Source organism: Crinia signifera, chromosome 1 (genome assembly GCF_055691185.1).
Source record: "Crinia signifera chromosome 1, ASM5569118v1, whole genome shotgun sequence".
NCBI lineage: Eukaryota > Metazoa > Chordata > Amphibia > Anura > Myobatrachidae > Crinia > Crinia signifera.
The window spans coordinates 338,281,386-338,294,873 of NC_139217.1; the positions used below are offsets into that span (position 1 = coordinate 338,281,386).

At 41.2% G+C, this 13,488-nt stretch overlaps 1 protein-coding gene across 2 annotated transcripts in view; it reads left to right on the forward strand.

Moving 5' to 3' along the window:
- The window catches only part of RBM19 (RNA binding motif protein 19), a 53,283-nt gene that overhangs the window by 973 nt on the left and 38,822 nt on the right, over positions 1–13,488 (forward strand). For both annotated transcript variants that reach the window (XM_083145667.1, XM_083145659.1), the window contains exons 2-6: positions 2,366–2,548; positions 2,627–2,752; positions 4,810–4,839; positions 8,146–8,353; positions 10,855–11,057. In XM_083145667.1, coding sequence (XP_083001793.1) covers positions 2,366–2,548; positions 2,627–2,752; positions 4,810–4,839; positions 8,146–8,353; positions 10,855–11,057 — 750 coding nt within the window. The remainder of the gene's footprint in view (positions 1–2,365; positions 2,549–2,626; positions 2,753–4,809; positions 4,840–8,145; positions 8,354–10,854; positions 11,058–13,488) is intronic.

The window sequence follows — 13,488 nt, forward strand, 5'->3', positions numbered from 1 at the left end:
GGGCACACTAAAGGACGTGTCTCCCTGGTGTCCTCGTTAGCGACAGAACACTTGCCGATGCCATCCACAATGAACAGCGGGGGCGGGAGGTAGTGGGGGCCTGCAGTATGGCTCTCACTAACCGCCTCCCCCCCCCCCCCCCCCCCCCCCCGGTAAAATCTGCAATTGTAGTGAAGTCAGATGCAGTCTGTGAGACTGCACTGGCTTCACTGTGACTGGCAGGGACTTCAGTCACCAAGGCAGTCCCATTGGGAGGTGTTCCCTCCCTCCGGGACACCTTTCTGCGGGCTGCTGCGCAAAATCGGTTATTGCGCATGTGCAGTACCTATATCAGTAATGCGCACAAGCTGGTCCCGGTGCCTGTCATTTATATTGTTCAGGCGCCGGGACCATGATTCCTTCTATAGCACTTTCTCTTCATTTGAGCCCACAAATGAAAAGGAAGTATCCGAACTGTTCTTATCCTCTTACTCTACTACCTCTTGATCCTATACCTGCACAAGTCATTAAAAATCTAACTCCTGTGCTTATTCCAACCTTAACTAAAATCTGCAATCTCTCTCTTACTACTGGTACTTTTCCTTCTCTGCTCAAACATGCAGTGATATCTCCTATTCTAAAAAAAACCCCAGAATTCTGACCCTAACTCTCTCTCTAACTATCGTCCTATATCTCAGCTCCCATGCCTCTCCAAGCTACTGGAGAGACTTGTCTACTCTCACCCCACAAACTTTCTTAACTCTAACACCCTATTAGACCCGCTTCAGTCAGGCTTTTGCTCTCAACACTCCACTGAGACAGCACTGACTAAAGTGGTGAATGATCAGGGTAACGGCTAAGTCTAAAGGCCATTACTCACTACTTATTCTTCTTGATCTTTCTGCTGCATTTGACACCGTCGATCACTCTCTTCTCTTACAAACACTACACTCCCTAGGTCTTAATGATACAGCCCTTTCATGGTTCACATCTTACCTATCTGATCGCTCTTTCAGTGTTTGCTTCTCTAACTCTACTTCCTCTTCATTACCTCTGTCAGTCGGAGTTCCGCAAGGTTCAGTCTTAGGTCCTCTGCTTTTCTCAATCTATACCTCCTCTCTTGGCAAACTAATCAGCTCTTTTGGATTTCAGTATCACTTGTATGCTGATGATATTCAAATCTATTTATCAACCCCAGAGTTGTCACCAGTGGTTTTGGGTCGAGTCTCTGATTGTCTCTCTGCCATCTCATCTTGGAGGTCTTGTCGCCAACTCAAACTCAATATTTCCAAAACGGAATTACCGCCAACTAAGAACAGTTACCATCCTGATATCTCCATCGCTGTTGACAACTCGTCAATCTACCCTACCCCACAAGCTCGTTGCTTAGGGGTCATCCTCAACTCTGAACTGTCCTTTCTTTCACACATTCAATCTGTCTCCAAATCATGTTACATGCATCTAAAAAACATATCCAAAATACGACCCTGTCTCACACAAGATACTACTAAATCTCTTATCCATGCATTCATTATATCCCGCATTGATTATTGCAATAGTCTCCTAACTGGTCTTCCCAAGAACAGTCTCTCACCACTGCAATCCATTTTAAATGCTGCTGCTAGGCTGATCTTCCTTGCAAGACGCTCATCGTCTGCTGATCCGCTCTGCCAGTCCCTCCATTGGTTGCCTGTATATTACCGTATTCAATATAAAACACTTCTACTTGCATATAAAGCTATTAACCATACTGCACCAGCATATATCTCTACACGGTACTGCTTTCCTAGCACGGCGCCCACGATCTAGATTGTATGTGTGGGGCTGATATCTGAAGCATCTCATGCATCTTATGTGTTTGTGCGGCATAAGATGCATGAGATGATGCAATTGACGCGATCGACGAGATTAGCATCTCATGCATCTTATGTGTTTGTGCGGCATAAGATGCATGAGATGATGCAATTGACGCGATCGACAAGATTTTTACATTGGAATCAATGTAAAAAGCCCACAAAACCCCAATTTTAATTGCTAACCCCCCCTCATGGGTGAAATGCCCCCCATTTGTTAACGCCACCCCACTATTGACGCCAACCCGAAGTGTGGCGAGCGCAGCGGTACGCGTCCTCCGACCTTTTCATACCCCCACTATCCACGTTGGTGTAGAGTTGATTTTATATAGTGTGGCGAGCGCACGCGGAATACATGTAAAGTAGTCCGCGTCCTCTCGCCACGCTTCGGGCACGTGGCAGGTTTGTGCAAATGTGTATGTAAATATATAATTACATATTAACTAAATAATGGATTTTAATAGAAACATCGATAACCTATATTAGTTGTTTAACTTTTGTATGTTATCATGCATTGACACTTTCTCACTTAGATGAAAGAAGATAGGTTCCGAGACTTGTTTGCTGCTTTTGGTACATTAACGGACTGCTCCCTGAAATATACAAAGGATGGCAAATTCCGCAAGTTTGGTTTTATCGGTTTCGGGTCAGAAGATGAGGCCAAAGCAGCCCTGAGCCACTTCAACAAGAGTTACATTGACACATCCCGTATATCTGTGAGTGAAGATATATTAATGGTGTTTTTAAGTAGGAAGACCGTTTTCTTCTATAACCATTGTGTTATTTTCTGAAAGGTGGAACTATGTAAATCATTTGGAGATCCTGCCAAGGACAAAGCTTGGAGCAAATACTCCCTGAAAAATGCCAAGGAGGTGGCAAATAAAAAGACTGAAAAGGAAATATCCATTGACAGTAAAGTGGTAAGTTGATGGAATACATTCAACTAATAAATATAAAATAATTGGTGTCGGCAAAATAGTAATAAAAAAAATTGTAATAACAGACAGAGTGAAGGTGCATACACCCTGTATGATTTGCTCCTCTAGCAATGTTGTTAATGATATTGGAAGGGCTCCCATGTAAACGATTTAGCGCATACACACTGAATGATATCGGTACCCCACTCCGTATAGGCAGTCATTGCCGTTATAGTCAAATTGAGATGCATGTATAGGGGGGATGTAGGAGAGGTGTCGTTAACGACCCACAAGAGCAAGCATCGTTCATTGTTTATATTGTACACACTGGGCACTATTTTAAATGGTACCACTCATAAGAGCCAAAATGAGCAATATAGTTTAAAATATTGCATAGTTTGTATGCACCTTAACAGTTTAAATGATCCTGCTTACAATAAGACCTTTAATACATGATATGCAAATGATGGACTGCATCAAATGTGTGTACACAACCATATTGCGGCCGACGGGCATCAAATGTTATTACTAGGATTTTGGTTATGTTTCAGGAGAGGTTAATGTAGAAACTAGAGAAAAGCACTGCAGAGAGGTGTCAATTTTCTTAAAATGAATAGAATTGCTATATGTTTCAGGGAACACATAAACAAGTAACATCCAGCACCTGATAGCACAAAGGGTTAAGGGCACAGCTGCAACAGCAGGAAGGGGCAATTACCCACCCAAAAGAATTACTAAGAACTAAAAAAGCGGAGTTGTCTTTCCTATTCAGAAACAAATTTCATGTCTTCAACCCTTAAATATAAATGTAATCGGAAAAATCACAATAATTAAACATACAATATTATCATTGCTAACTAGTAACTGCTAATAGTAAAAAATTATCATTTGAATATTCTGTTCATTTAATAATGTGTTTTTTGCAGGGTTCTACTTAAATTAAACATGCTGAGCCCGGTGTATTAAGCCTTAACAAGTGATAAAGGACCAGCCAATCTGCTCCTAACTGCCATGTTACAGGCTGTGTTTGAAAATAGACACTTAGAAGCTGATTGGCTGGTCCTTTATCACCCTCTACTTCCTCACTTGTAAGACCTAATACATTTAGTAAATAAAAAACAGTCTCCTATGCACTGGCATATCTATATTCGGTGCAAGGTGTGCTGTGTGTACACGGGTTCCTGGACTGCACCGCCGGAGAAAAGGGGTCCCAATCGGATCCTGCAAATGGGCCACCTCTTCTCTAAAAGCAAATGGGCACTACTTATGAACCCAATAAGTATGATAAGTAGGACCCACGAGTTTAACAGCGTTTTTCCAGGTGCGCGGAATTATATGGATAATCAGACAATTAGTTTGCAGGCTGCTGCAGTGTAATGAAGAAATGAGCTGGTGATGCATTGGTTAGATCGTAAGTAATTGGGCCTCAAGGAAGTGCGCAATTAAACCTTTATGGCACAAATCTCTCAGGACATGTAAAATACCACAAACTGAAACAAGAGAAATAGTGTAGAGTGAAAAAGATTGCACTTAAAGGTAATCATGTGACAAAGGTGTTACACCTTGTTTATAATAAAAAATGTGTATCACCAAAACAGCATATCCTGTGGCTTTTTATAATGCATTGATAAAAAATAAAAAAAAGTATCATAGTTAAATTCTTGTAATCACTGGATAAAACTCATGCTTATGAAAGCTTTTCTTTTCTTTTTTAAGAAAGTAGAAATAAGTGTAAACATGCCTGGTGTATATTCTGTAAAGGAAAACACTGCCACTGTTCTACCTAGAGTCACTAGCTCATAATAACGGTTTGGTTTGCCATGGCCAGTTCTTGACCAATCATTCTTGCATCGTGTTATAAGTACACAAGGATATCCTTTTGCTAAGTTATGATACAATGCTTTAGCCTGTATGCACACCCAATCAGCAGTTTCATATTTAACATTTGTCATTACTGAATCTCAGTTGTTTGCAAATCACTTTGAAATCTGTGTTTAAAGTGTTTGTTTGGCCTCACCTTGATGTTGCCTTCGTAATAAGGTCTCTGCGTTCTTTTTCAGTCAAAGAAGAAGAATCAAGCTTTGCAGCAAGTAAGTATTTGAAAATCTTTCTGATGACTGTGATAAAAGAAAATTACATTTTGATTACATGTACGAATAAAGACAAGCAATCTTATATTTTGTACCTGGATTCTTTTTGTATGCTTTACATGGGGTGTAATGGAGATATTTACCTTTTGGATCACATAGTTGGTGTCGCTGTCTGAGCAGTCCTCAGTGTTCTTGGAGCCTTACCTAATTCTGTGTTTTGGCAGTTGTTACTTTGGGGGTTCTATGGGGGTATTGGAAGGTTGTGGGTAGTTCTGAACTGAATTTATCTAGCATTTTTTTTTTTTTAGACTAATTCCATGTGCATCTTGCGTGGGTTTCCTCCAGGTACTCTGGTTTCCTCCCACATTCCAAAAATATACTGGTAGGGTAATTGGCTTTCAAAAAATGAACCCTAGAATGTCTGTGTCTGAGTGTATATGTGGTAGGGAATATAGATTGTAAGCTCCACTGGGGCAGGGACTGACTGATGTGAATGTTCAAATATTCTCTGCAAAGCACTGCAAAATATCTCTTTTTCTCTCTCTCTCTCTCTCTCTCTCTCTCTCTCTCTCTCTCTCTCTCTCTCTCTCTCTCTCTCTCTCTCTCTCTCTCTCTCTCTCTCTCTCTCTCTCTCTCTCTCTCTCTCTGCCTGCCTTGGAGAAAGAGCAACTACCAACCACTCAGCTCCTAACTGTCACATTGCAGACTGTGTTTGACAAATGACAGTTAGCAGCTGGTTGGTAAAGGCCCCCATACACTTATGTGATCTGGGCCAATTTCACCTAATTCCAAAAATCAGAAATTGGGCTGAAATTGGTCCAAATCTCATTTGTTTGACATCTGATCAGATGTGCTGTCCCTCCTGACTTGGGCCTCCCTCCGGGTAGCAGGGAATAGGGTCATATGCAATACATCATATGCAGAAGTGATTGTGCTGCCCAGGAAGGTCCAGGGCAGCTCAAGGGGGATCGGATGGCCATACACTGCTGTGAGAAATCGCAGTACTGTATGGCCACCTTTACTCTATTGTTCTCCACTTTATCAGTATTCAATGCCTAGTACATCTCTCTCATTAAGTACTGGTACCCAACTAAAATATAATATCACAGTTTAGATATCTTTTTCATATGTATGTAAATAAATCGGGAGGTTGATGTTTTGAGTTTGGGGAAAGAATTATGCATACGTTTATTAGCTTGTGTCCGTTCTATGTAGCTCATGCACCTAGCAAGTGCCTGCCAATTTGCTGCATCCAGAGCCAGTAAAACACTATTAGAAAAAGGGGCATAGAATAGTGTAATTTCTCTCATTTTTGTAATGAACAGATAAGTCTTTATTTCTTTTCTGTCCACTAGGGGTAACAGGGAACACTGGGTATTGGCTGGAGAGGAGAGAGTATAGGCACCAAATGGTTACTAATTTTTTTGATCAGCCCCAGACTTGCTTTCCACTATACCCCAGCCACTGGCCAGCCAGTTTTAGTATTGTGCCGGCAGAGGTCAGGGGGAGCCTCTATTAAGTGGACCCCTGGTTATTTTCTTTTAGTTTCGCTTTTAATTTTGATGATTTCTTCTATACCGGTGGAGCGTGAGAGTGTCGGCCCAGTGCGTCACTGCTCTGTTTTATTTTTGCCATTGCACTGGCCAAGAGGCTATCCGATTTGCATTCCCTACCTAGATGCTCACCCTTTCTGATTTTACATACAGATCAGATGCCTGCGTTACCTACCCAAGGTGGTGTCTTGTGCCATATAGGGGAATATTAAATGCCGCCGGCAAGCTATACGGCAAGCAGTGCCGATAGTTTGCTGTCCGAGTATTGAACAGTGTCCCCTTCACTCGCTGGTTCTTCTCAGCGAGGTGGAAACGGCGAGTGTGGCCATCAAATGGCGGGGCTTGCTGCATTTGTGGCAAACCTTGCTGTTCCAGGGAATCCTCGCTGTCTTCTGATGGCTAGGATTTCTCCAGAACATTGAATACAGCGAACAGCCAGTGAGAGGGTTAGACAGTGAGGATGGCTTGTTTTCACCAATCCTCGCTGAAAACAAGCCATCCTCGCCGCACAAACCCCCTTGCTACAATTGAATACAGCCCATAGTTTTACCGTCTTTCAATGCTCTGAAAACTTGACTAGAGGACCCTTTCTAGATGTTGTGAGGCCTCTCCAAACTCGCAGGCTGGACTAGCTTGCTTCAAATCTGGCTTTGGCTAAATGGCTCCGCTTGACTATGCACCACACTTCAGGTGCATACAGACGGTGCGATATGAGCTACCAATTTCAACTATATGGTCAAAATCCATGGAAAACTTGCACCTATCGCACTGTGTGTATACAGCATGCGATGCCAATAGTGTCTATTATAGTCAAAATCTTAACATAGTTTAAATTGCACAGTGTGTAGAATCAATGGGGTATATTCAATGCTGCTGCCTGCCTGCTGTCACAGCTCGCAGGGTCAGTATTCAACTGACCCCCCTGCATACACGATCTAGTCCAAAAGTACGGGATGCACATACTTTTTTTTTTCCTTGCGATATGATGTACACGGGAGTGCGCATCACAAGGTAAAATAGCACTGTGTGTGGGCACCTATAGGCTTTATTGGGAACTGGTCACTTGATTGATGTTTTTTTTTTTTTTATGTCACTTTCAAAACTAAACATCTGTGTTATTGTAGTGTATGTGGTCTTTCCTTTCCGTTTTGTGTTTTTACTCGATTTTTGGGAAATCAGAGCTCTCAGCTGTTTAAGAAAGGGTGAAGATGTTGAATATTTTGTGATTTCTGATATTATTTATATTACCAGTTACTATAGTGCCAGCATCTTCCATTACACTTTACAATTATTACTGTCACTTTGTTTACCAATTATAGTAAGGATAATTGCAATCTAATCAGACTCCGTAGAACACTTACTACCATGGGCTAGCAACTTATGAACCATGCAAAAAAAAAAATGCAATTGACTGAGCGATAATTACTCCTTTTGAGAGGCCTCTTCTACCTGTTAACTATCTAAATGCAATTATTATACATAACTGCACAGGGCAGCAAAGCCATTTGTATTGCTAGGGCCACACTGGGAGATAGAATTCATGTGAAGGCGTTGATTCACATTAACAATAATAACATTATCCGAGTCCCTCAAGTTGTGCTGTTGTGAGCTATAGAGAGAGGGACCAGGCCAGAGCAATGTAATGCAAAAGCTCCAATATTAGTTAACATAAATAACCCTTTCATTCTAGAGACCCTCCTGTCTTTTCTCCTCTGCTTGTCAGCTGACCTGTTGTGTATTGTATTATCTGCAGCTGGAAACGGACAGTGGCTTCAAAGAGTTTCTTACTGTGCATCAAAACCGGACTAAGACTGCCACATGGGCAAATGACACACAGGCAGAGCCAGGGGGGAAGATAAAGAGCCGCTCCCAGGAGGATTACCTGAATTTTGACTCTGAATCAGAACAAGATACTGGTGATGAGGATGAGGATGAATCTGGAAAAGACGAAGAAACCCCTGGTATGAAGCATGTATTATTGATATGTTAATAAATTGGTCCTAAAAATTATTGTTATTTTTAGGATTAGTCCACCTTTTGTGAACTGTTTTTTAGCACAGCGGGAGCAATTAATAGAACCCCTCACCTCATCATTGAAGCATGGTAGTGGTATGGCCTATAAGCTTTTTTATATTAACAGTGGTTTATAACCGGTACTGTATGAAAAGTTGTGTAGAAACTTGTTAGTAATGAGACCAGCACTTAGCAGGTGTATGGAGATTAGCAGGTATATGAATGAACATGTGCGGGCTTGTGTGGGGGCCCTTGCTGTCTACAGACCCCAGAAAGGGCCCAGACTTGTCTAAGGGACCCAAGCTGACTGCGATACAATGCAACACTGAGAATAGATGTTTTCTATCATCATGCATCTGATCTGGGGGACACTGCCCTGCTGACTGTAGGTAGGAGGGACTGGCACAGGATTAGGTGTAAAAAGGTAAGTTAAGTAGCTCCCTCCTCTAATTCCTGCAGCTTCCACCAGACCATCCTCCGTTTTCTTTAGTGCCTTAGGAGTATTGCCCATTTTAGTTTATTGTATTCCTATAAGAAATCAGAGCTAGACCCGTTATTTTATATGGTCCCAATCTGCACCCGCAGATGATCTAATGATATGGGAGAGGCTTCCAATAAGTCAGATCTGTTTTCAACAATATATAATGAGTCGTAATAATACTGATGATCAGTGGATAGGATGCCAGTGGTCAGAATACCACTAACCACATCCCCATAGGTAGATGTGGGTGGTGTAATGGTTAGCATTACTGCATCACAGCGCTGAGGTCATGGGTTCAATTCCCACCATGGCCCTAACTGTGCGGAGTTTGTATATTCTCCCTACTTGCATGGGTTTCCTCCGGGTACTCCGGTTTCCTCCCACAATCCAAAAATATATTGGTAGGCTAATTGGCTACCAACAAATTAACCCTAGAATGTGTGTGTGTGTATATGTGGTAGTGAATATAGATTGTAAGCTCCTCTGGGGCAGGGACTAATGTGAATGTTCAAATATTCTCTGTAAAGCACTGCATAATATGTGTGCACTATAGAAGAAACTGTTAATAAATAAATAAATATTAGGTTATAGCTAGTTTACATTTTAATGGTCTTTTTAGATCTAAAGGCCATAGATACTTCATACGTAATAGTTTCAAGATGAAATTGTAAGTGAAAGTGTTGGCTGTGAGCCATGGAGGAAACCTGTTTCAAGCACCCGGGATTCTTTTCTAGAATTGAGTAGAAACGTATGGAAGATGTGTAGTTGGTGATTAGTGTACAACAGTTTTGAGTTCTAATAGATAATAAGTTGTAAACCGAAATGTCCATTATTGTTGTTGATAATTATAATAACAAAGAATCGTTATACTATGCAAGCAACTCTCATTATTATTATTATTAATTTGCCCATTTTGCTGCTTTTGTACAAATTGGGTGCTTCTGAATTAAGTACTATTTGAGTCTTATAGGTTTTTAGTTTTGCTTAAATTGTGTAAATGGATAGGATTTTCTAATAAAAATACAAAGTACATTGGGCTTAAATAGAATAGCCTCCACGTCCCAGGTGTGCGAGTCTGCATTTTTTTCAATCATGATTGCTGCTTTAAAATAATGGTCAGTCATACAAATGTCCCGCACATCTAGCAACTCGGAGACTATTACGTTTAGTCCATTGTGTCATAATGTTCTATGTGAAAATGGTCAAAGTTTAGTGGTCCAAATGTGTGCACTTGAGGCTAGATTTCATGCCGATTTAGTTTTACCTGTGCATCACTATAGAAACAACTGCAGAGGCACCTACAATAACATGCATGGGATTAGTTGAGATTCTAAGCATGCATATGTCTCCTTGTCTGATAGGAAGGTGTGTAGTGTGACATGTTGCACTATGGGGGATTAAATATAATCACCACTACTGACAAAATGTTAGAAAGAGGAGATTGGTCCAAGAGGATAAATCACTGTTAAAAGAAGAGAGAACTCTTGTTTATTACACATGTTTTGGATCCTGGTGCTTGACTTAGTGGCTGCAGGTTTACCCCTCTATCACAGTGACAATACATAGAAAACACTAGATTGGCACCCCTTGTGCTTTGTAACATCTGACCATAAATTACAAATCCCTCAGTGAGGCGATGCCATCATATATTGAGGTAATAATTTGGAGACTGGCTCTCTCTTTCATCAACCACATTTTTTTGAAACTCCAAGTAAAGGATTCAGAAGTTACAAGCGTGTCTGTCTGATGCCCATTTATGGAGCAATATTCTTGTGCTTACACCTGAATATCCTATAGGATCTTTTGATGTTTACTTGCTGCTATGGCCTGTGTTCATGGCCCGTTACCCCTGTGAAACCCTATGATACCTAGACCAGCGGTGCTATGTTGGAGGGCTTGATGAGCAATATATCTGATTAGTTGTACAGCAATACATGATTTTGCTTGTCTTTCTGTGCTTATTAATAGGTGGGAAACTTGCTCTGCAGCCAGAGATTTCAGACATGGAATACCTTAAGTCCAAGGTAGTGAGAGAGAACTCTAGCACGTCATCTGGAGATGAGGGAGAGGCGGAGCATAAGGAAAGTGAGATAGAAGTAGATCAGCAGAAAGCCGCTGGCATCACCAAAGATCCTGTGCCGTCTGAGAAGAAAAAAATAGGGAAGAAAGAGGTGAGTGAAAAGTAGTGCTGGATAAATCTAAATTGACATCAATTCTAGGGCTGAAACCGGAAGACATTAAGGGAGTATAGTGAGATTGAACAAATACACTGGCCTAATACATGCAGCCTAACATTAATTTCATTGACTAGTAAGGCAAAGCTAGGTATCACCTATGGCATGTCTCCTTGCCTTGTACAGTATTCATGCACACAACCAACATCTGCACTCATGCAGCGACTTAAATGGAGCAAAACGCTTATTTGATACCTGAGGAATAAACTGCTAGGACATCATTCAGAGATGATCATAAGTGCAAGTTGTGTGTTTTTTTTTTTTTTTTTTGTAATTGCTGGAATGCTCCTCTCTCCACAATGTTTGTCTGTATTACTCTTGCAACTTGGCCACATTTTGTACTTATTGGTACCTGCATACAGACTACTGGATTGGGCGTGGCAACGTTGTCAAAATACAATAGGGGTGTGCTGATACAATATGCATCCAGAAAGCGAACCTAACCTGCACAAATGCCACTGTTTGGAGGGAATTGACTTGGAACCATGATGACTACCATTTCTTGTGTCCAATTCACTGACCTCCTCTACAGACACATGCAGTGCGATTGAATCGCAGGATGTTCTGGGCACTCATTGAAAATATAATAAATAATAATGCAAGATTCCTACTATGCGGAATATGCAAGCATTCATCTTGATTATTCCCTAATTAATTATTGGGTTATCCAAATAAAGCAATTAAACAGTTTTTTTTACCCCTGTTTGTGTAAAAAACACAGCTTCCACAAACACTGGCACAGGCCTATGTTATTGCTGCAGCTATTGCAGAGAGAATGGATACTTATCAGGGATTTTGTTTCAACTGTTAAATGGGATAGCCTTGAGCGAGTCAATTAGTTTCTGTAATTTACAGCAACCATCAGTATCCAGTAAGCTTAGGTAATTTACCCAAACTAACTGGATACTGCCCTATGTTTGGGAAGATATAGGGGTATATTCAATTGATCCTGGATCCATTCCGAAATTCTTTTGCCGGAATGGATCCAGCATCAATTATTCAATGCAGCGGCTAAATCCGGATGTCGGATTTGGCCGCTGATTGATGCTCACCCGGCCAGCGTGTGGAGCAAGGGAGCTGGGACGGGGATGGGTGGGCTGCTCTCACCCGGCCAGCGGGACAGGTGAGTGCAGATGGAGGCAGACAGGAGGACGGCACTGTGTAAGTTGCTGCTGCTCACCCGGCACCGTCCTCCCTGCCTCAATCCGACATCTTTTCATCTTGGATTGAGATTGCCGGAAACATGGCAAAAACCTTTTGGGTTTGGCTGTGTTTCCGTCAAAAGTAGGCGGATTATTGGCTATTTCGTCAATTCACGTTTTCGGCATGTCGGAACATTTCGACCTGCTGAAATAAAACAGCTAGCATTGAATAGATCAGAACCCCTTCCGATCTATTCATGTTGAAAACTGTCATCTTTTCGTCCAGATGGCAGTTTCAACATCAATTTAATATACCCCAAAGACTGTTTTTTAGTGTGCATTTAGAAAAAATAATGCCACACATCTTGTCATATTCCTGCCACATCATCTCCTGAATTGGGGTTATGCATACAGAATGGCTGCTTCCGCATAGGAAAAAAAACTACTTTCAAAATTCTAATGCAAATATTAATACGCAAATAATGTTGACATACCCAAAAATATGTGATTTGGTAAGAAATCTCCAGTTTTTTTAAAAGCGGCAATCATTTACACTTCAAAATCAAACTGGTTTTGCTGTGTAAATGATTGATGCTTTAAAAAAAATGGAGAGATTTCTTACCAAATCTCTCACTTTCTGAATCTCTCATCCTATTGAATTTCACCCTACGTTTCATCTGACAAGTTCCTGGACACCTGTAATGCTTTTGCTTCCTCAAAGAATAGAGTGTAATACGTTATACCCCAACATTAGCTTTGATGTGACAGAATGCATACAGTGTTCCAATTAAACGCATCCTTGTCAAAATAATTATACTATATTATTACTCATTAATTGAGTCAATTGGTCCCATAGGGAACTATTTTTAGGAGTAGCCCAACAAACTGATTAATAAATTAACTAATAAATGGCCTGTACATGAAAATATAAAAAAATGTATTGTATATCCAAGAATCTTCAGTAATACCCCTTTCACACTTATCCCAGGTTTTTGCATATGAACGCACATCAACCCGGGATTTAGCTCAGTCTGAAAGGGTCTTGAAAGTATATCCCGGGATGAACATCCCGGGATCGCTACCCAGGTCCTGACCTGGGTAGATTCCGGAATCGATCCGGGATGCGGTCAGTGTGAGTGGTCCCGTACCTGGGATTTGGTACACAGGACTTTAAAAAAGCTGCTGATTGGGGCTTTTTTGGGTTCACAAATGCTGATGTCATCTTT